Genomic DNA, 24,675 nt, shown 5'->3' with positions numbered 1-24,675 from the left:
ACACACACACACACACACACACACACACACACACACACACACACACATACACAATGTCCCTCATCACCTTGCTCAAAGATGAATGAGTTTGCCGCTGTCCTCAATCATTTTAATCACTTCAATGGAAAATGCCTCATTCCCAGCTATCATTCTGCACTGCCTGGCAGCTATCTAGTGAGTACACATTCGTACTCTTCCCTTTAACAATCTCTCTCACAAACACATTCACGGGGACTCTGAAATCAAACTAAAAAAAAAAAAACTAAAAAAAACCCAGCACTCTTAGAAAGTTCACTAAAGTTATGTTTTGTTCTTAATTCCCTGTTGTCTTTTTAATAATGCCATCGTAATAAATGGCAATAAAAGGGATATTGTAATTGTTTGTATGTCACCAAAACGTTTGTACTAAAAAAAAGAAGACTAAAACATAATAGCACTATTTTCCATCAAAGGTATGTTGTGTGGATGTGTCATGGAGTACTGTAGCATGAAGTATGCAAAACAAATGCATAAATTGTCTTAATGCAATATTTATGCAGCATTTCAATGAAGGGAGTTTCACTTTTATAGGTCAAGGTGAACATGGCATATAAACAAGCCCCCTAATTATATGAATACAAATAAATAAAAAACAGGGACAAAACTGTATTTTTCCTATCATCTTAGGCTTTATGAATACAACAAATCATTTGATGATAATGGACAGAATATTCCCATGAGGCTTACATATGTGATGTGAATGTTTTAAAGCACAAGCTATATTCATAGCCATAGCTAAACTTAGAATTTTTTTCTTGTTGTTATTTTTATCTTTTAAAAGACTCTCTCTCGAGTCTCATTTCTTTGCACAATAAGCAGACGGCACAGTCTATTGTTATTATTGGACATGACGTTTTGAACTGTAATTCATTAACTTGAATAAGAAACATGGCTACTATTTCAGAAGCCCCTCAACTTTCTAGGGTTTGACATGTGAGCTTCCATATTGTAGCCACCCTTTTTTTACCACTCCATATTCTCCTTTATTGCATAGTGTTTTTGTGATTTTACTGCACACTTGTCACATGAGAACAATGCCCCTTTCACTTTAAGGAGAACAACTCCAAACATGCAACCAAAATAATCTTTAAAACTACTGAGAATCATTGTTTTCAACTTAAAAATTCTAAGGCTCATTTTTTTTTTAATATATAAAAGAGTAAAGGAAAAAGTAAAACATTTTATCCCAAGCTTTACAGGGTATTGGATTATTTAAATTATGAACAAATGAGATATGTAATTATTCCGTTCGGTAAAAATAAAACTTGGTCCACATTCCTTTTATGGAACTTGGCTAGCTGGACACAGTAATGACTAATATGTAACAGGACTCACAAAGTTGAGAGCAGATAGAGTGAGCAGAAAACGGTGACTTACACTGTTGATTAATAACAGATGGTGCGACTGAGGAGATTGTTGCGGTGAAAACGATTGTGTGTAACAGGAGCATTGAGCTGCTAGCAGTTAGTCTCAGACCATATTACATTCCTGGGGAGTTCTCCCACGCCATTGTTGTTTGTGTTTACGTCCTCAATGATCGCATGCTGAGACAACATGTGACATCATCCATTGCGCAATATTAAGACTTCAAACACAACAGAGATTCAGCACCACTGTAAGGACTGAATGGTGTTGCACTGGACTACACACTACACAACTTTCAAAAGTTGGTTACTGTCAACTATAAACAGTTCAGTACCTGCACAACAAGGAAGAACAGCATACTACACTTGCAGAATAAAAAAAACACAAGGGAAGCTGACCATCACACCCCCTTTTCTCCACACTTCAAAAGTCTTAACTAAACTTTGCTTAACCCACGGGTTCTAAAGCATCAACACTTGTGTCACTCTGCTGATTCTGAAATGCCATCTTGCTTTAGTGAGCTACCTCTGCTTGGGCCATGTGAATTAATGAAAGGAACACTAGTTGTTTTATAAGGATATCTTTTTACACTAAGAAAAGGAACAAATGCTGTGTGAACAAAACTACTGACAACGAAGTTCTGAAAACTGTGTTCTGCTTTCCCTGCAACAAGCCCTGCATTGTCAAAGACGAGCTCGACATGAAGGAGAGGGCACTCAGGAAAGGTGACTGGGCTGAGCTGAAGCCTGTACATGAGCAAACTCAAGGTTTGACTGACAAAGGCAAATGATGAGTAGAGGAGGATAGCAGGACATATGCTTCAGAACAACAATGGAGTTCCAGGAAGGCATTAAAAAAACAACTAGTACTGGATGGAAGAAAAACAATAAAACAATCATCAAAGACCAGGTGAGCAGAATGCTAATGAGAGCCAGGCAGAGGAGAACATTCAAACTGGAAAAAGTGTCTCCATAGATGACAAGGTGCTTTATTGATAAATGAAGCAACCCATGTAGTCAAACAAAAACAGCCAACCAATAAATAAAACATCATTGTTTTACTTTTCATGAACCCCTAAATGTTTTCTACTGTAATTTTGCACTACAGTAGTCCCTCGTTTATCGCAGAGGATCCGTACCCTGAAGCCCCGTGAGAAGTGGAAAGACCTCAAAGTAGGAATAGTCCCACACTCTTGAAATGTTCTAAACAATGTTTCTAAACTCCAAATGCTCTAAAAGAGCACAGAATGTCATGATTTCAGCTCCCTGTGTCGTGTTGCTCTCTGCCATCTGCCAGTGCTATAGGCCACGCCCACTTCTCCGCTGCAGAGCAGATATGATACGCTGCTGGAGGAAGCTTCTCCCGCAGCTGTGGGCTGCACACATGTGCAGCAGGCGCTAAACAATTTAAACAAATTTATTTTAAATAAAAATTCCACGCCGATCGTGCGGCTCATCTATCAGTCAGCCAATTGTGTGTCATGTCCAACCTTACGTTGAAAAACGACGATAGAGCAAGTCCGCGAAAAACAAACTGTGAAGTAGCGAGGGACTACTGTACATAGATACAGCAGTTTTTCCAAGTATTTTTTTAAATTAATTTATTTGAAATTATGTTTGAGTTGCAGATTGGCTGAATTTTGTCATTCACAAAGAATCAATTTAAGTGCATGTAAAACGTTGAATCATATGACACATTTGATCGCACTAAATAAATAAAATGACTGCAAACGATGCTTACGATAGTTTGTGTAGAAACATTTAACTATTTATTTCCATTTATTTTGCTTGCAAAAAGATCTGAAGTTGTCATCTTTGACCATAGAGGGATTTTAAATAACTTTTAAGTTCGTGGCAAAAAACATTGCATACATATTTCTGTTTTTAGTATTTTACATCGCTTTATACTGTAGCTGGTTTTGCTTTGTTTTTATATAATTTCTTATAATTACTTTCATTTTATATGCTTTTCATACGATTGTATCTCATCTGTGTTCTTTGTTTAACATAGGTCCCTCTTGTAAAAGAGTTCTCATGGCTCAATGAGACTAACCTGTATAAATAAAGATTGAATAAATGAATTTATTTATTTACATTTACAATCTGAAGCAAGTTAGGTACATCATCAAATTATTAAAATTTGACGTCTTAGACTTTTATGACGTACAACATATGTTGTTCTTAAAACATTGTTGTCATTAAAAAAAACAACTAAAAAAAAAACAGAAATTAGGAATCAACTTATTTATGTAAGTGTATAAATGTAAGTATTTTTAGGATTGTCTATCAGGTTATATATTTAAGCCTAAAGCATATTAACCCCTGCTGAAGTATTCATCACAATTGACCCTCAAGTACACACTTAGTCTACAAAGTGCATAAAAACTGCAGTCAGTCAGTGGAATGGCTCCATTTTTCTCTATTCTGTGACATCATGTTTCAGCTTGCCTCTAGAAACAATGTGAAGACCTTTTCCTCCCAGTGTTCAATCACAATTATGGTGCCATGATCTGCTTCAGCTAAGTGGAGATCCTTGACTGCATTTTAACACAAAAGGTAAAAATGCTTCCAGCTGAAGGTTTGATAATGGCAAACACAAAATATCCCTGTGCAACAACACCTTGTCACTGCTGAGCTGTGGAAGCACCAACCAACACATCCCTCCAGTTAACACTTTTTTCCTACCTACACCTTTAAATGTGAGTTTTCACTCCTGCTTTTGCAATGCAACATGCACAGTCTGAACAGGGATGGGTAGAAATATGCTTGGAATGGTAATACATTAGTTTCTGTTGATTTTTTTTTTTTTTCCACCATTGTTGCTGTGTTACACCATCTTCACTTGGGGACGGTAAGGAGAGGCATGTCTCGAAAATAAAAGTACTATCATCAAACAGCAGCTCTGGTGTAGAATGAAGGTGGCGATGTTTCTTAAATAAATAAATAAATAAAAATAAATTAGCATTTCAAAGATATTCCTACAGCAATTTCTCAGTGTTTTATAAATATTGTGAGCATATAGCAGAATGGGAGTTTCTTAGAAGATGCCACAGGGCTATGTTAGGGCCTTCAACTATATTTGTTGCAATACTACTACTTCAAAAAGCACTTTTATCATTGTTTTTTGTTTTTTTTTTACTATTAAAATTGTGATCTTGCTCATTGTCAGTGTCTGGTGGATTTACAAGAAGTGATGCAAAAAAAAAAAGTGGATCTAAAACTTACACTCGTAAAAAAAAACTGAGGAAACTTTTTATAAAGATCACAAGGATGGACTGGAGAACAAGATACAATCAAATTTGAATTAGCCAACATATCAAACACAGGTTTGAATCACTTGAATCATATCGTCAAATAATTGCATTAAAACTAGAATAGGACTATAATAAGCAGAAAGAATGCTACAGCCCATAATCAATGTGAATCTCTCCACATCACACTCTTTGATGTAAATATAAATACACTGTATGTCTATTGTATCATGTTAAAATTAGTGATGGGACATACAAAAAATAGTTAATGGTAGCTCTTGTAATTAATTATTTTGAGCAATCCAATTTTAATCACATATTTATCAAACGTCAATATTCAACATACTGGGCTACTGATATTTTTGATTCTAATAAATTATGGTTGACAGCTGAATTCATATGACAATAAAAATGTTAATTTTCCATCTTATGAATTCATTTTTTTTGTACAAATATAGACAAACACAACATTCAAATGCTAACATATATTAATGATAACGTGGTTGACAATTATTGTAATGATGATAAATAGCAATGAATAAGTTAAAAATCATGTTAATATACAGCTACCGTTGAATTAAATCAATTTATCCCGAGTTTGTTAATTTGTCAGACCTGGATTTACTTACTTTGGCTCAGACACGCATCGTTTGGTCTCTGTGTGCTGGTCAGACTGTCGATCTGTAAAGGCAGGATGGCTGTAGCTTTAGCTTCAGTAACATTTTGTTTAAAAATGATGCTAAAGGCTAAACAGGCTTAACACACAGCTGTGCTTTTCTTCACTCTACCATTGATATATATATATATATATATATATATATATATATATATATATATATAATTATTTTTGATTTTTTTCTCAGCCTCCCTTTTTATTTAGCAAACAACCCAAGCTCTGTGTGGCCAGCAAACAGCCTTCAGGTGCATTTCCACCCCCTGCAGGGCTGGAGTTTGCGCAGCAACGTTAACGGTGTGCCAGAAAGTGGGGAACTGAGAACGTGTGATGACTTGAGGTAATTATTTTTTAACACTTTTTTTTTTCTTCTGTAAATAAATTATCATAATACGATAAAGTCATGACCTTAATTAACACATGTTTTAAAAAAGAGAGAAAAAAATAAAGTGAATTAAAATTATTATGCGTTTTGTATTAAACATAAACAAACAAACACTTTGGAAACAAAGGATATGTTAAAAAAGTATGCAGAATACAGAAAGTAAAGAAGAAGGGCACACTTTCATATAAATTGTGATAAAGTAATATTACTTGCCAATGACAAGACATTGAAGTAGAGATGATGTTTGTCTTATTATTAAAAAAACACATTGCTGTTCAAATTGAATACTTCTAAACAACTGACATTACATCTTTTATTTTAATTTTAATAATTACTCATATTCTTTGCCATTCTGTGTTTGAGATTTAAAAATAATGTTGGTAAGAAATAAATAAGGTTAACTGTCAGTAGAGAAGTTATGATCAAATTTTGTAGCAACTGTTTTATTTAGTCAAACCAATGTGGGTGACCTTGAATTAGTGTTTTTTTTTGTTTTGTTACAGGAAATTAAAAAATAAGATACATATATCCTCCTTTTGTTTCCCACATTTACACACACGTTCAAAAGGAATTCTGCAAGATATAAAAGCAAAAACCCAGGGACCAACCTACGTCTCTATCAGAGAAAGTAAAGTCAAGGTCAGCTGCTGGTTCAGGTAGCAAATGTGTCTCACTTCCCTGTTGCTGCTAAATGACCAGGCTTAGACTCACTGAGTGATTCAAATCTGTGTGTGACAGAAACAAGAGAGACTGAATAAGAGAAGTGAGGATTCAAGCGTTTATGATACTCTTTCATTTGTACGTGTATGCATCGTTTTTTGTTTCCAGCAGTTTTCAAAACGCTCCATCATGCCAGTGCAACGGCAGGAGGTCCTTATTCTTTGGAACCTGGTGTATCTCATATAATCAGTGTCATGGAGGAGGCATCATCATATCTTGAGGTCACCCTGTCTATTCACACTGTTAATTGGAGCTTAATATTAACTCACAAAAGCATGACTTTTGTTTTGACTTGGGAGTACATTAGCCCCGCTGATAAAAGCTATAAAGATAGTTGCGAATACTCCATTTTCTGTGACACGTCTGACATATTACTGATTTACTGCAGTGGAAGGAGGTAATGAGGATATCAACATGCAATTCCATCACACATTAGATAATAAAATAGCCTCGGTGGAAAGTCAGTAATGCTAGCCCGAGCCTTGCAAATTCATAAAGAAACAAAACAAGGTGCAGGAATGAAACGGAGATGCAACACAGAGCAATCGTTGTTTGAAGTCTTAGTTTCCATGTAACCACAGTAAAACGTTGTCAGTGACACAACACAGGAAACAGTTTATTGATTGGTTCCATTGACGAAACAGTCAATCATTCATTGACCTGCAGGCAAGGCAGCATGTCATGTTCTCTGACATTTGTTTGGTTTGCTCAGACATAACGGTGCATTCCTCACTAGCAAAGACGAGGACGTCACCTATTATTGTTAGGGTCAGGAAGAATCTATACATCACCCCGTTGCAATATGTTTTTTTTTGTTTTGTTTTTCCCAACTGTTTAATAATAACAACACATATCAAATACCCATATTAAGTAAGACTCCATGTATTTAAATAAAAACAACAAAAAAAAAAAACATACTTATAATTGAAAAAAGTTATCAAGGTTTCCTGTGGAGAAAATAAATATTGCCAGTGCATGAAAGTGAAAAGGCAGTATGGAGTTACAAGCCACTCAGCACATGTCATCAGTGAAGAATATCCTCTAAAAGCTGAAATTCAACAGCGTGTTTTGACAATTCTGTCTCAGCCTTGACTGGCAGAGAATGGCAGCCAATCCCCATTTCAAATGTGACAAGAAAAAACAAAGCCTGTCAGAATGAGTTGGAGAGATGTCTACTGAGAGCCACATGTGGTGAGAAACAGAGTCGGGGGGTGGTGGGCAGGGGGGTTAGAGGAGAAACTGTTACTCCTCCGCACGACTCTGTCCCTGAGACACACGTCATGCTGCTCCCCCCTCAGTGGGTGACTCTGACAGGATACTGTCTGTGCAGCGTTCCCCCTCAGTGTGATTGATGAGTCTCATTTTGCCAATTAATGGAGAATCCCCTGTTGACTACCATCAGATTGCCGTTTGTAACCGTTAGTGTTTCTGACTGTCAAAAATTCATTTTAATTAGTGATCTCTTACTCTTATGACTTTTCTATAGCTTCTATGAGTTGCAAGGATTTGCAAAGCTAAGTGCACAGTGACATGCTGTGAAACAAGCTCATTGAAGTATTTGTCGTCATTATTTTTTTTGACAAAGTGCACAATCCCATAAGGACAATTGTTTAATCACAAAAAATGTTAAAGCATGTCATATGGACAAGTTTCTTAAAGGGAGAAACATTTTGTCTTTCATCCAAAAGACTTCAGTCGGTGGCCTGCCAACCATGATGTTTTTGTTTCAAACCAACCTCCTGTTGAAATCCAATAAACCAGATTATAACACATGCAAAAAAAGGGACCATCCCATCAATCATCAGTGCAAAACAATCAAATGTTTAAGGCCAGATGGCCAACTTGCCACTCACAGAAACAGCCTGATGATACCAAGGCGAAAATGGTTCAGAAATTCTTTAAAGTCAGAGTCAATAGCTATGTTTACATGTTTACATGTGCAAAATTCTTTGACCGGATAGTAATGTTTTCAGATTAAATAATTCAAATGTATTGTTTACATGGGCACAATCTCTTCATGACGAGCGTTTACATGCAGCGGGCTTTGATCTGAACAAAAGTACTGACATGAGCAGAGTGTTAAAGTCTCCTTAAAAAAAACACAGAAGAAGTTATACTTCCGGTTTACTTCCGGGATGAACATAAACAAACTTGAGCACCCAAAATGGACCTACGACAGGTTTTAATGACAGTGGAGACGTTACTGTACTCCCTGACTGAGCTACAGGTAATACAGAATATTTTGAGCTATTTCAAAGTTTCTAGTAGAAATGTTGTGTCGCTCACTGACCAGTTTTGCTTCCCTGACATGCTAATAATATTAGCATTAGCCAGGCGGAAATGGCAAAGTTGCACATGCGCAGTCAGGTCAGTTTTTCACGATCAGAAAAAAATGAACGGATCAAGCGTTTACATGCTTGGGTAATGCTCGGGTTATGAATCGGTGTAAACCACCCGTTTTGTTCTGAGCACAAATTATTTCGGATCATGCTGAATAAACAAAAAACAACCTGAACAGGGCGTTTATATGACGCGTTTCTATTCCGAACCGCCGTTTGTTCCAACTACTTATGTAAACATAGCTAATGTGAACATAAAAAAAAAAAGTATCTTAGATGTAAGTTTATCACATAATGAAACATGTAACTGCACCATTTGTGATGCTACGTATGTGAAAAGGCATTCAGTCATACCTCAGTAGCAAACAGCATTACAAAAAAAAAAAAAGTTATAAAAAAACAAGCAAACAAACAAAAAAAGTGGAAGTATGTGGATTTAGTTTAACTTGAATTTAGGAAGAATTATAGTTGTGTGCTGAAGGTGATTAAAGTGCAAATTGAGGCTCAGAGGCCGGTGAAGAAAGCAAAAAACAAGCTTGGTAAGAAAACAGGCAACCATACAAAATATAACTGAGAACAAGAGCCTGAAGGAGATAAATTACAAATCGAGAGGTGTATAATCTGAAGGAAGTTATGACTTAAGAGATGCAGATGTGTTAATTAGAACATAATATCTGGTATGTTCAAAGAGTTGGAAGCTTGTTATTGAGATAACTAAAGAAATCCAGTAGTTCCTCGATACTTCGCAATTCCACTTTCACAGACTCACTCTTTCACGGGTTTTCAACGCAAGGTTGTACAGATTGCTTCCTGGTGGCTTGGCCGCTCAGTGATCGCCAAGTGGTAGATCTCTTTCTCTTTCTGAGGCTGACAGCCTCAGAAAGAGAAAGGAGGACTTGGGGGTGGGGTCTGTCTTTCCCCATCACTGCTGCGGGAGCTTCAGTGAGGCAAATACCAGAGTGAGTGACATGGATTGTTTATTTAAAATAGTTAAGCTCGACCTGAACTGAGCCGACCCAAACCAGGAAATGTCCCGGTGCTACCAATGCCCAGTCCACCCCCAGGTGCTGACTGGCTCATTAACCGTAGCACAAGTCTGTCTGCTATCTTTCGCTGTGCTGTCTTAGAGCCTTTAGAGTTTAGAACATTGTTAAGGACATTGCAAGAGTGTGGGGAGGGTTTATAAAGCCTTAATATGTGTGTGTGTATATATATATATATATAAATACTAAAATAAATATAATGTCCATACTTCACAGATTTTCACCTATCGTGGGGGTGTCTGGAACATAACCCTCACAATAAGTGAGGGACTACAGTAGAGCCTTTATATAAAACAATACAGAGGATAAAAACCAAATACAAACCGCATTCCAAAAAAGTTGGGACACGAAACAAATTGTGAATAAAAACTGAATGCAATGATGTGGAGATGGCAAATGTTAATATTTTATTCGTAATATAACATAGATGACAGATCAAAAGTTTAATCTGAGTAAATTTAACATTTTAAAGGAAAAATATGTTGATTCAAAATTTCACAGTGTCAACAAATCCTCCAAAAATTGGGACAAATAGCAATAAGTGGCTGGCAAAAGGAAACTGGGCATATAACGAACAGCTGAAAGACCAATTAACACTAATTAGGTCAATTGACAACATGATTGGGTATAAAAAGAACTTCTCAGAGTGTCAGTGTCTCTCAGAAGTCAAGATGGTAAGAGGATCACCAATTCCACCATTGTTGCGCAGAAAGATAGTGCAGCAATACCAGAATGGTGTTACCCAGCGTAAAATAGCAAATACTTTTAAGTTATCATCATCAACCGTGCATAACACCATAAAAAGATTCAGAGAATCTGGAACAATCGCTGTGCGTAAGGGTCAAGGCCGTAAAACTCTACTGGATGCTCGTGATCTCCAGGCCCTTAAACGTCACTGTACCTCAAACAGGAATGCCACTGTCAAAGAAATAACAGAATTGGCTCAGGGATACTTCCAGAAAGCATTGTCAGTGAACACAATCCACCGTGCCATCCGCCGTTGCCAGCTGAAACTCTACAGTGCAAAGATGAAGCCATTTCTAAGCAAGCTCCACAAGCTCAGACGTTTGCACTGGGCCAGGGGTCATTTAAAAAGGAGTGTGGCAAAATGGAAGTGTGTTCTGTGGTCAGATGAGTCACAATTTGAAGTTCTTTATGGGACACTGGGAAGCCATGTCATCCGGACCAGAGAGGACAAGGATAGCCCAAGTTGTTATCAACGCTCCGTTCAGAAGCCTGCATCACTGATGGTATGGGGTTGCATGAGCGCTTGTGGCATGAGCAGCTTGCATGTCTGGAAAGGCACCATTAATGCAGAGAACTATGTTCAGGTTCTAGAACAACATATGCTCCCATCTAGACGTCATCTCTTTCAGGGAAGACCCTGCATTTTTCAACACGATAATGCCAGACCACATTCTGCAGCAATCACAACATCATGGCTACGTAGGAGAAGGATCCGGGTACTGAAATGGCCAGCCTGCAGTCCAGATCTTTCACCTATAGAGAACATTTGGTGCATCATAAAGAGGAAGGTGCAACAAAGAAGGCCCAAGACGATTGAACAGTTAGAGGCCTGTATTAGACATGAATGGGAGAGCATTCCTATTTCTAAACTTGAGAAACTGGTCTCCTCTGTCCCCAGACGTCTGTTGAGTGTTGTAAGAAGAAGGGGGGATGCCACACCGTGGTAAAAATGGACTTGTCCCAACTTTTTTGGGATTTGTTGACGCCATGAAATTTGGAAACAACAGATTGTTCCCTTAAAATGATACATTCTCTCAGTTTAAACTTTTGATCTGTGATTTGTGTTCTATTCTGAATAAAATATTAGATGTTGGCACCTCCACATCATTGCATTCAGTTTTTATTCACAATTTGTTTAGTGTCCCAACTTTTTTGGAATCCGGTTTGTAATTAGAAAACCTAGAACATTTAAGATTACAAGGAGCCCAGTCCACAAACAATCATCAGCAACTATATATAAATGAATGAACAAATTATAAAAAAAAATAAAATAAAATACATAAATAAATAAAAAAACAACAGCACTGAGATTGGAAGTTTTTTTTTTTTTTTAGAATACAAGGCCATGTCAGCTAAAAAAATAAAAAATACTCAGGCCTTTCTACTAAAAAGTGCTTTATAAGTTTTTTGTTGACACAGTCACTGTAAGACTGAAAATAATGTCTCAAGGTAATAAACTGGTATTAAGTCTGACTGTCTTATTTTAGAGCATTAACTATATTTCATCCCACCGAGTTCAGTGCATTTGTGCTCTAGTAGGAGTAGTACAATTATTACTATTATTGGGGGAGTGGTGGCGCAGAGGTTAGAGAGGTGGGCTTGTGATCCGAAGATCGCCGGTTCACGCCCCGGCCCCGACAACATCAAAAATTGTGGGTGCGGTAGGTGAAACACCCACACTTGCCCCCACCCTCATTCGCCCCACTCTAGGCCCATGAGCAAGGCCCTTAACCCCCACCATGTGCTCCCTAAACAGGTCTCTCTTGAAAATGAGTTCTCGTGGCTCAATGAGACTAACCTGGATAAATAAAGGCTAAATGAAAAAAAATGAAAAAATTAGTTATAAGAAAATGAGTTAATATTTATAGAAGTGGAACTATTAGAAAATAATAAATAAATCATCCCTGGTATTTTGTGTGTGCTTTATCTGTAGGTCAAATGAGTCATTTCATTACAAACACCTCCTATTGTGGTTACATGCTGATTACACTGTGAACACTTTAGAGGCTCTTATTTACTTTACAAATAACTCCAGTCACGTTTCACCCCCACTTGCATTTGATAGAATAATTTGCCAACAATGAACTCACCAGTCACCTGAGTCTCAAGGATTTCATTAAAACATCAAGTGAGAGTGAAATCATGAGCCATGACGGTAAGAGAGTGGGATGGCTAAGCAAAGAAGCATGGCTGGTGTCTCTACTGCAGGATTAGAGCTCAGCAACAAGTGCTCATGTGGGGCTTTGCATCAAACCCAGGAGGCCATGACAAATGAGGGCGGCTGGGCCTCTGTCTATTACCCTGCACTAAGCCCAGGCCTTTTGGGGAAGTAATGAGGTGCGGATTGGAGCCTCTACCACCGAGTCCTCAGCTTGAATTTCAGTAGAGCAGAAATAATCAGCAGAGGCCCGGGTCAATAGTGGCAAAGCTTTACAGCTGCTGAGTGACATATAGAAACACTGAGCTAAAAACAGATTAACTAAACACATTGTATTTTCCTCAAACTAGCTAAGACTTATGGAGTCATTGCTAGTACTAAATCCTTTATAATGTATTTTGAAGTTAGATTCAAGAGGTCACAAGAATACACACTCGGATACTGTGGCTGTGTACAATCTTGTTTTAAATTGCAGGACAGCTGGCCTGAATTCCTACAGGACGTGGCAGGTCCCGGAGGACTCCCGACAGGACTAGCAAGGCAGGAAGTCTTTATCAGAGAAATATGACAGCTGTTCAGTCAGGAGCAAAGGGCTCTAAAGTACATTGAGGGTGTCCTTCCTTTGCTCCAGAGCCACAGTACCTCTTGCCTATGGAGGTGAACGATCTCTTTTTGCTGGTAAACAGAGTTGCCCCGCTGAGCTAAAAGTCACAGAATACAGGGCACATATTGGCAAATGTCAAAAAAAGTATTTTCTGTGATATCCAGATCATAAGAGGCTGACAACAACAGCTTAAAAAGAAAGTGACATTGATGTGTGTCCATTTAAAAAATACCTTTTTTATTATTAAAAACAAATTGAAAATAAATAAAGCTAAAACCGTGTTTATGAAAGCACAATATTTTCAATCAGTTTAAACAAATTGAAGTTGTTTATTTATTTACACACACTTCTGAAATTTATTAGGCATACAGTGCACATTATAAATGTAATTCTTAGATGGCAGTGATGATTATGCATTTTTGACATGTTTTGATTTTTTTTGGACTTTTTAATAAATAATTTATTGTTAAACATAGGTTTATTGGATAAAAAAATAATAAAAAAAAACTGATAACTTAAAGTTTGAAGTATAATCATAACTAAAGAAAAAATTATTTAAGCCTTAATGATGCATTGCAACTAGCAAAACAGTTACCAGCTAATATAAATATAGTATTATTTGTGTTGTACTACATACATCTTGATGGTGCAGTACTATAACAGTACAGTAGTCCCTCATTTATCACAGGGGATCCGTACCCTGATGACCCGTGATAAGTGAAAAACTGTGAAGTAGGAATAGTAGTACAAGTAGTGCAATGTCCTAAACAATGTTTTTAAACTCTAAACAAACTAAAAGAGCACATGATGTCATGATTTCAGCTCTCTGCCTCATTGGCTATTTGCCACCAGCAAGCACTCTTGGCCACGCCCACTTCTCCGCTGCACGGTGAACAGCTGATCAGTTGCAGCAGGAAGTTTATCCTGTCATGTGGGCCGGACAGAGGTACAGAGGAAACTTTTTCTGCAGCTCTGAGCTGCACAAATGTGCAGCAGGTGCTACATAATTTAAAATAATTCATTTTAAATAAAAATTCCATGCCAATAGTGTGGCTCATCCATCAATCAGCCAATTGTATGTCATGTCCAATCTTATTTTGAAAAACCGCGATAGAGCAAGTCCACAATAAACAAAACGCAAAGTAGCAAGGGACTACTGTACTGATTATGTGTATCACAAGGTGAGGTGCACAAGAAGTGATTGATTAAAAAAAATACCGATTTAAGTTATGGTAATGTTTATGATTATAAAAGTAAGTTAACTTCATTCATATCGGTTTTAATTTCACTTGATATTAAACGTATCACATAAGTCACTCCTATTTGAAACACTTTTTTCAAGGATGTGTAAAAATGTTTACCTTATCTTTTGTGACATTAGTGAAGAAAGAGTGAAAAACAACCTAAAATACATCAGGTCAACAAAATGTTAAAATGTTAAAATGTGGACTAAAGCTACAGGAACTTGGAATAAATTACAAAAAAAAAAAAAAAAAACCTAAAAGAGGTGACGTATAAACTTCCAAACCAAAACAGCAATTTCACTGTAAGACTACTAAATGCACATTACACCCCACAACCCCCATATAATATTATTATATTGTATATTAATGGCTTTCTTATTATTTAATTCCCAGTGTTTTGATCATTAGTACAATAACAAGACAACACATGTAATCTTGTAATAAGATCCAGTGCGGCATGCTGATAACTAAATTTAGTCCTTACTCTTGGATTTTATATTTGTAACAAAACAATATCAAGTTAATAATGAATAAGAACATCCTCATAGGAGTTTTATTACATTTTCTCTGTACACACATAAACAAGCACCTGCAAGCTAACAAATTGTGCATTTCTGGCCTATATTGGGCTCCTAAAGTTTGCAACATCAAGCCCTGCAGCCACAATAACTTATTAAAGTTCCTTGTTGGTGATTAGATAATTTGTCTTTTGGAACCACAATTCAGACAGATAATTAAATAACTGAGGGATTCTCTGTGCAGAGCACAGAATATAAAATACATACATGCAAATAAGACCTACGAGTACAACCGAGCTCATATGTATCACAGACAGAGCTGGTGTTTAATCTTCTGAAAAGTTCTGGAACATTTTATTTATTTTTTCTTCTGCTACCACTTTCATCACCGCAGTTGTACGCAGTGGCAACTCAGTCACAGATGGGAACAAGGCTAACTCAAGTATGTGAACACAGTGACAAAAAAACGTATGTACACATTCACTGTTGCTGCCAGTATTTATACCTGACATGGTGCACACCTGAGTCTTCATATTTCAAATATTTAACTTCAGCAGGTACGCAGTACACACTTTGAGAATGTGTTAATTAAAAATTTGGGATTTAACAATGCATAATTTTGGATGAAAAGTGATCTCTATTCGACATCTGCAATATTTAAATTGCTTCCTCTAATTCATTATGTGAGTCTGTCTGGGTGCTTACATCGAGGGGGAAGACATAAGATGATCTGAGGCAATGCAAAATACTATTTTAAGCATGTACTTTTCTTTACACTGGTTTCAACTAAGTTTTAGATAAATAAAAAGCAACATTGTTTAGCTGTGCTTTTGTTAATTGGGCATGCAGTTTACACTGCATTTCATTAGAAGAAAACACCTGTGTTAGGGTGGTGGGGTTTGAGAATGGTGGCAATCAGTAGAGAGTGCTTAGTTGTGAGCAATGTAGTGAGTGTTTCCATACAAATGTGTAACCATATTCATTTATTGTATTACATGCAAACTATAAACAATATCATTTTAAGGCAAAATGTATCTTTCAAATCCATCAAGCTAAACATAGACAACTTTTTCAAGCAGCACTCTGTTCATCCAGAAAAATAAAGTGGGGCATATCGAATATCTGCCATTTAAACGCAGCCTCCTGCTAAACAGAACAATTGTTTTACTGAAAGTTCTTTCTTTGACCTTAAGTGTTTGGTCCTGCACCTCTGCACAAACCAACCCTGAAGCCAGGAGAGTCTATAACTTTGCTGTTTGACAACAGCCATCTGTTGACATAATGTAGTGACCTTCTTTCATTGAAGAGTGAGCTAAATCACAGTGAAGACTGTGCAACAAGAAGAAAAAAAAAAAAGGTGATACTTGTGTAAATGTCTCTGTTGATGTTTAAGCCACGCATCAGATATTACAGGCTTGCCCCTGAGGCTGGTAAAAAGCCTGTCTGGCCTGACCCTGTGTGGGTTTGAGAGCGGGCTCAGATCCAAGAACTTTAGGCTCCTTATTTTCCAAAAGGTATCGGTAAATAACTGCAGATTGTACTGTTACTCAGACAGATGGTTTCTGGCAGAAATCCTTCAAAAAGGTGTCAAAAAGTCAAGTCAAGTTTAATGAATTAGTTTAAATATCAACTAACATACTTTACCTTAAGGTAAATTAATAAAGTTTTTGATTAATCAGGCTATATGTACCACATGAGGTGCGAATGACAAACTCTGACTCTGACTGACTCTGACTATATATATATATATATATATATATATATATATATATATATATAAATAATCAAAAGGTCAAACTACTAAACAAGAAAACAATGTTGCATACAAAAAGAAAAAAAAAATACAACATAGTAGTAATACAATACATTTTTTGATTAATGTAAGTAACTATGCCTTGGCTGTAGTGTCAGTTTGAATGAGCAGGGTACCTGACCTGCATACAAGTCCATTTTTTATACTTTGTTACACTTTGGAAGAAAACAAAAAACACTGGGTAATTTCATTTCTGTTTCTGAACGCCATGGTCCTCTAGATGTTCCACTAGACTGGCATGAGCAGAAACAGATGTGCTATGCATCTGCACACAAAATGATGCAGACACAGTATTGTGACAAATCGTATTGTCAAGCACCTGAACCCTTGGCCATTTAAAATCCAACAAACTATAACACACCCGTAACATAACTTATTGACAGTGTTCTTTTAAGACAGCACATGTGAAGATTATAGAAAAAAATAACAAATGTTTTTAACTCCAACATTCAGCGTAAATAAAAGGTTACGCTGAATATCGGAGTGTCGGGTTAGGTTATTAAGGGCAGCACGGGGAGATGCATTGGACATGTCCAGGCATTCATCAGGCTTCAGCCCGTTCTCACAGGCCCCATCTAGCCACCGTACTACATCAATATTCCTGTATGCAGAGTTCCACTCCACTCCATTCTATCATACTCAGAAGCAAACGCACATTTCTGTGTCTGTGTGTGATGGTGCATGTGAAAGCAAAAGCCTCTGTGGTAAAATAAGGCTCTCTGGGGGCTTGTGCCTCAAATGTAGAGCCTTTCTGCCCCCCCATTACTTCTGACAGATAGAGATCGCTAAACTGCTGAACAAACACCCTATCCAGTAATTTGCATACATTACAGTAACAGAAAGAGAAAAAAAAAGTATTGATAAAGCCAAATGTATTGCTTCAGTTAAGTCTCTCTCTTAATATATTATTTAATTAATTTCTTAAAGCTAAACATTACACTTCCATTTGACTTTTAGTTTGGAAAAATACAATTTTCTACAATAAATTAAAACTAATGAAAACAATAGGCAAGTAAATCAAAAATGGAAATGATGCACAATGCATTGTTAAGAGTTTCTTTAAAACAATGCAAAGATCTATAAAATACATCCTTGCGGCCACTACATGCTCATCTTCATCCAGGAAGAAAAGTGACAAAAGTCAGACTGAAACAAAGACACAAAGTCACCTACCTACATGCACTGTAAATTTTCTCTGCCTTTCTGTATCTCTAACACACACTCCAATAAAGGCTGTCTCATTCATCACAGGACACAACAGTCAAGACAACTGGGCTTCACTTAACTTTTTCAGGGTTACTCAAGCGTCAAACGCATGACTTTTAGTCGTCGTTGTTCTCCCATCTGTTATGCTTCAAGGAGCCAACATCCCTCTTTTATTCCAAGACAAAGTTTAAAGAATGGAAACTCTTGCAGCATTACAGCATCGATCTTAAACAACCAACACTTTTTTAAACACCATTGTTCAAACACTTTGCTGTACAGCACAGATTACAATTACTAAAACCTAATTAAACAGTAAACAAGAAAAAAAAAAGTTGCTATTGCATAGTTGTCTAATTTTTGGACAAGATTTAAGAGGGGATTTTACCTTTATTGAATACATAATTTAACTTCAATAAATACTATTTATGTCATTATTTGATATGTTTTGTTTACATGTGTGGTTTACATTATTTATTTATTTTGAATATTGATTTGTTTGTAAGTTACATCGTATAAGAACCATTTTTCAGTGATATGTTGCACTGGGGACATTTTAAGTTATTAAAAAAGCATGTGCAGCAGGAAAAGTTTGACGCTCTGTCTAAAAGTTTAAGAAGTTATATTGCCCATTTTCTTTTGAAGATTTACGTTTGTCCCAGTGGACTCATTCCCTCTTTGGTTGTGTGCAGCCAGTGAGGTATGTTTATTTGTGTTATGTTGCATATTTGTAGTAAACGTATGTGCAATATATGAATAGTTTTCCTGCTTGCTCTCAATGAAGGCAGACACTTTTCCCTCCCATTCCTGCTTCCCCCCCGTTTCTGCTCTTTGTCCTGTGATCCTTATCGAAGCCTCTCTACATATCTTCCGAACTGTAAATCATGGATTTGGTCAGCTGGTCTCTCAATGCAACTGATAAAATTTTCTCAACAAGAAGACAGGGTGAAGGAGAGCACTCTTGCTCTGACGGGACATGTGCAGCTGGATACACAAAGGATTCCTGAGGGCATGGAAAGATTGTGTGTCTGTCCGTATTGTCGGATGAGGATGTAGAAGAGTCAGAGTCAGAGAGTCAGAGTTTCTTTACTGTCATTCGCACCTCCTGTGGTACATGTGGTGGAACGAAATTATGTACACAGGGTCCCAGTTACATCCAAGAAGAAGAGGCATACCTAATTAGATTTATGATAACAGGATTTCTGCTTTTTGGAGTTGGTGGTTACCTGGCATATCGATAAATACGGACAACGTCTGCAGCTGTTCTGGCCTTTGTGAGACTGACCAGCTTGTGCGAAGAAATGTGTAGTGCGGTCAGCACTCAGATGCTGTGTGAGCTGAGCCGTAAGCTGGATGCAACTTCTGAAAATCGCAGGCCACTTGTGGCTCCTGAAACTCGCTGGCATGAAGGAATCAAACTCGAAGAAGCTACAAACTCGGCCCGGCAATGCTGACCACAAAAATTTAGCTGTTTGAAGTCGCCATTGAGATGTAACAGTAGAACTATAAGGCAAACAGAAATCAAGCAAAGTCGGCCTGACCCAAAATAACTATTGTTATCTCAAACTGGCTCCCCTGTGTCAGCCTTGATTTGGCCAACTACCCCAAACTCTCCTGGATGTTATGTGAACAAGAAGCTCTCCCCCCCCCCCCCCCCCCTTTCCCAAGTACATCTGTGGACCTGTGTCAGAGCTGAGCTGGCGATAGATACCATATCTTATCAGGACTATGGGGACTATGTGGCAGTGGCCACAGATAAACTCACCACCTTCGTCGGCCGTCATCATGCATATGTATTATGTCATCAATATATTGCTATTTCTGTGCTGCATTTTTATTTTTGCAACTTTCACACTGTGTCCCATCTAGGACACACATTTTTATTTTACACCTCCTCTTCCCTCGTGTTTCTCTTTTCCTTATCTAAACGAAAAGGGTAGCGCCTCCCATGAGGCCGCATCCTCATGCACCACCGTCTACCCATGTCTGTTTGTTTGTGCTTTACTTGGATGGGCTCTACTGAAATGTAATTTTGTTGTGCTTCGGTGCAATGACAATAAAGCTGATTCTGATATGTATAATTTGTACACTGTAATGCATTGTTATGCATTTTGAACAGTTCGATGGTGGATTTGATGACCGTAAGTGCCGTTCAGATGAATAAATCCATCAGAAACAAAAGAACTACGTTGTCATCTATTTCCTGGAGGGAGTGATACAGGATATGCAAAGTATATGCAATATGCTGTATAGACTGTATATGCAAAGTTGAAAAATAACTCAATATTATCACAGAGTCCATATTGCACCTTTAGCTTTTTTCAATAATTTTCAACATTCTTTAATTTATTTTTCTTGCATATTATAGGGATCGCACCACTGACTGCAGAGTTCCTTGAACAAATCGATCTTAATAATGAGCAACACTCTTCGTAGGTGAATTCTACAATCTGGGATGCAACGTGGCAGTGTTTAAGGTTGGATCAAGGAGAACTTGTGTTAATAATGAAATCAGCAGTTTCTAAAAACATCATAATAAACAGTTCACAGTCAAAGCCTTGTTAAAACAGAGGAAAAAATAGGTTAACTTGTTGGACAAGAATAACTTTCATCTGTTTCTTTTTTATTCTGTTACAATTCGGCTTGACAAAGGAACAATAAAACCAAAACTGTAATGAAAATATTTAGCAACGTTATACCTTGCTTCACTATAAAATGACTAAACTGCGAGAAAATGAATGAAAACGATGAAAGGTATTTCTGTCAGTTAAACCGGTTTTCAAATTAACCTGCAATCATGTTTTCTTCCACTGAAATGGACACAAAACTGCTAAAGATGGCAGATGTAGCCCACTTTAATTAGCTGAAATTGTGGTGGAGAGAGACTGATGTGTAATGAGTTTTGGACTCATGCCAACAGTCAGACACAAACCAAAATGAAATTGTTAATTTCTTCACTAGAATATCTTGAGGGGTATCTGATGAAATCAACTGTTTCACTGGCTGCATTTGGTCTGTTTATTCTATGTAAATATTGTTTAATTTATATTTTTATTTATTTATTTGTTATAGTAATACTATTTTCTGTAAAAAAAAAAAATAATCTGCAACTAAACAATTATTTTTCCATTTCCTTTTCTAAAAAAAAAGACTTTGTATAGCGTAATTACTTCAGTGAACTGTTAAGCAGATTACATACAGGTACACTGCTACATCAACCCTGTGAAGATAGGAACTATTCAGTAAGAAGTGTAGCCCCAAAGCTGACCCCCTCTATTATTTGACATATTCTCTAGCTCATCATCTTGACATCATCTTATTAATTACTATATTAAAGATTTTGAATACTGAATGTAAAAAACTATACAAGTAGAAGTATTACGTCCGAAAGTCTTTACAAAAAACATACAGTACAATGCAACACAGACAAAAAGACATGAAGCAAAGGGAGAGCCAAGTCCTTCAAGACCTTCTTCCAACCACCAACATTCACTTGATCAGCTGAGATGGGGAAAAGGGAAGAGAGTCAGGTGTTTCAAGTCATGGCAGCCAGCTTCTCACTGCTAACCTCTGGGGAAGACCTCCAGACAGTGAAAAAAGTCATACTGCAGTATATCCACACTTCTCCATTTCCTCTCACTCAAGCATTCAGTTCTCACAGGAGCCGGGGAATCAATACTGGCATTGGAGGGGAAAGCAGCTTTCCTGCTCACCTGCTCTTCTTCAGAGCTAACACTATAAATTACTCGACATTGGATTTATTTATTTTTTTATTTTACTACTTTAAATGTCCTTCTTTGATTAGGAGCAGATTATTCGTGTGTCGGGAGGCTATCACTCTATCCCCATCCAATGTGTAAACTCAGAGTAAATAAACATCAGATGAAAGGAGACAGATCTCAGGTTATGTGTTAGCACGTAGCATATGAGTACACCCACTCAATAGCTTACATACTCTGGGTTTTTATTTGGTTATTAATAAAGCATCCTGGAGATGGTGCTGGAATTTTAAGTAGTTTTTTTTCCTCTTCTCCCCATGTAAGATGACCTTAGGGTGTTACCGAATGACTTGATTTTCATTATTGATCAAACTTACACGCTGAGGACCCTTTTCAATCCAAGAGGACATTCAGAAAAGAGCAGGGACATGGTTAATTTAATTTGGGGGTAGAGATACTCGGGTTAAAGTGAAACACTCTGTTATCACAACAGGAGAGGTGCCACGGGAAAAGATGGTTCTATGGAGAGGTTTGTGTGGCCAGCCAAGAGATGAAATCAGGGATAGGCGATAAGATGGTGTGAGGGGCTAGAGCCCCTATTAGAGGCCCTCGGGGGACAGGCAGCAGTGGCAGGGTGCAGTAAAAATAGCCATGGGCATGATTTTGCTCTTGGGACACAGGATGGAGTGAAGAGGGAGATCTGATCAACATTTCACTGCGAGGCAGCCAGATCCATTCCCTACAATCTCTGGGGTGTCACCTATCATCCCAAGTGACTTAAACTGCTTACAACTGCCAGACACAACACAAACAAGAACAATCACGGCTGCTACAGATAAAACAGCACAAAGAATGTTCTTATATCATCCAATGCATGCGATGCAACGACAGATTTGCTCATGTAAAAGTGCAAATAAAGTAATAAAAAGGATATGGACATCTTTGCCACAAACTTATCTTGTGGTTCATCCGTTTTGGGGAAGTTTTCAATATCATTCTCGAGCCTCTGAATGTGACGCTCCATGGTGCTCAAACTGCTCTTCAGGATTTCAGCAGACACTGAAAAATAAAAATAAAACATGAAATAAAACAGATTAAAATCAACATTATAGATAAAAAAATAAGGACAAAAAAAAGCAGAATAGAATAAACAAAAGCCATCGCACATTTTGCATTATAATAAAAAAACATCTGTGAATGAGTCACATTGTATGTTTTAACATGAAGACTTCTATAAACTGAAATTGTGTGCGTGTTAGAAAGCAGCACATGTGAGTATAGTGTGTGTGAGTGTGTGTGTGTTCTGCTGTGGCTAATTAATCAGTCTGTAATCACCGTTTGCAAAGTTGCTGTAGAATCCACCGTATTCAGATTAGGCCTTTCAAGTGCAAACTTCAAAAAGCAAGCAGTGTCTAATGGGATCAGACGGGACAGGGACACGGATGCAGTAGCATGTTTACGTTTCTGTTAAGGAGTTGGATTCACTGATGCACTTGAACACAGATGCAGAGCCATATAACAACTTGCAGGCACACATCCATCCATCCATCCATCCATCCATACATCATCTTTTACCCGCTTCTTCCTTTTCGGGTCACAGGGGTCACTGGTGTCCATGTACAGCAGTCACTGTGTGAGACGTGGGGGACACCCAGTACGGGTCGCAAGTCCATCACATGGACACATAGAGACAAACAACCATTCACAATCTCACCTAGGGGCAATGTAACGGTAGTTACCAATCAGCCTAACATGCATGTTTTGGTCTTTGGGAAGAAACCGGAGTACTTGGAGAAAACCCACGCATGCACAGAGAGAACATGCAAACTCCACCCAGAAAGGCCCCCGGCCCGGATTCGAGCCGGGGTGACCTGCTCGCTGAGAGGCAGCAGCTCTACCAACTGTGCCACTGTGCTAGCACAAATACAGTGTTTAAAAGCAATTTAAAAAAAAAGACTAAAAAACATCAAATCTGTCTAAAAAACACATTTAAAAAAGCTATGCAGAAATCAAGCAAATAAATGTGTTCCTTGAAGTTTTGTAAATAAATAATTAAGCTCAGAAGTTTTGTTTTTTCATTGCAATATCAGCAAAAATTTATTTTATTTTATTTATGTTTTCATTTTGTTTGTCTTTGATATGAATTACTAGTTAAATTCTTTGGTATGATAAAAAAAAAAAAAAAAAAAAAAAAAAAAACATTTAAAAGCCAATGCTGTGAAGTTCAGAGGTGAGAACAGCTAAATAAGAATGAAAGATGAAAAGATGAATACACTAGGCTCCAACCAAATATATGACCTGGGAACATTTAGTATGAAAAAGCCCAGTAAAAAGTTCTGAGGTTACCAGAATTGCTGGGTGAATGTTTATCAGGAATAAGATTTAAGGAGTTAAGAGCTCAATTTCTTGGAAACCCAATGATTAATTCAAAACGTGTCAGCTCATAAGGTTGAGAAAGCTCTAAAAACACTGCTCTTTTGGGTTGACATGCACCACCTTTTTCAGCCTCCTGGTAGTTTAGCCAAGTCTTTTCTGCTTTGGTAACAGAAAAGAAGAAGCCAAGAAACTGAGCTGATAGGGGTTAAAAAGATCTTTAGAGAAGAAGAAAATAAATAAATATAAATGGATAAAAGGGCGTAAGTGTAAGAATAGTTAGTGAAAAATAAAACACCTTTTTTGCTTCCTTTGCTAAAAGGATACACACACACACACACACACATAGATAGATAGATAGATAGATAGATAGATAGATAGATAGATAGATAGATAGATAGATAGATAGATAGATAGATAGATAGATAGATAGATAGACAGACAGACAGACAGACAGACAGACAGACAGACAGACAGACAGA

At 37.4% G+C, this 24,675-nt stretch overlaps 1 protein-coding gene across 1 annotated transcript in view; it reads right to left on the bottom strand.

Annotated features, from left to right (window-relative positions):
• The window catches only part of diaph2 (diaphanous-related formin 2), a 461,650-nt gene that overhangs the window by 105,251 nt on the left and 331,724 nt on the right, over positions 1–24,675 (bottom strand). The window contains exon 25 of the mRNA XM_037675202.1: positions 22,755–22,879. Coding sequence (XP_037531130.1) covers positions 22,755–22,879 — 125 coding nt within the window. The remainder of the gene's footprint in view (positions 1–22,754; positions 22,880–24,675) is intronic.

The sequence above is a fragment of the Nematolebias whitei genome, chromosome 4 (genome assembly GCF_014905685.2).
Source record: "Nematolebias whitei isolate Nwh7 chromosome 4, NemWhi1, whole genome shotgun sequence".
NCBI lineage: Eukaryota > Metazoa > Chordata > Actinopteri > Cyprinodontiformes > Rivulidae > Nematolebias > Nematolebias whitei.
The sequence above is the reverse complement of the archived record's forward strand: the minus strand, read 5'-3'. Positions and strand labels throughout refer to the sequence as shown.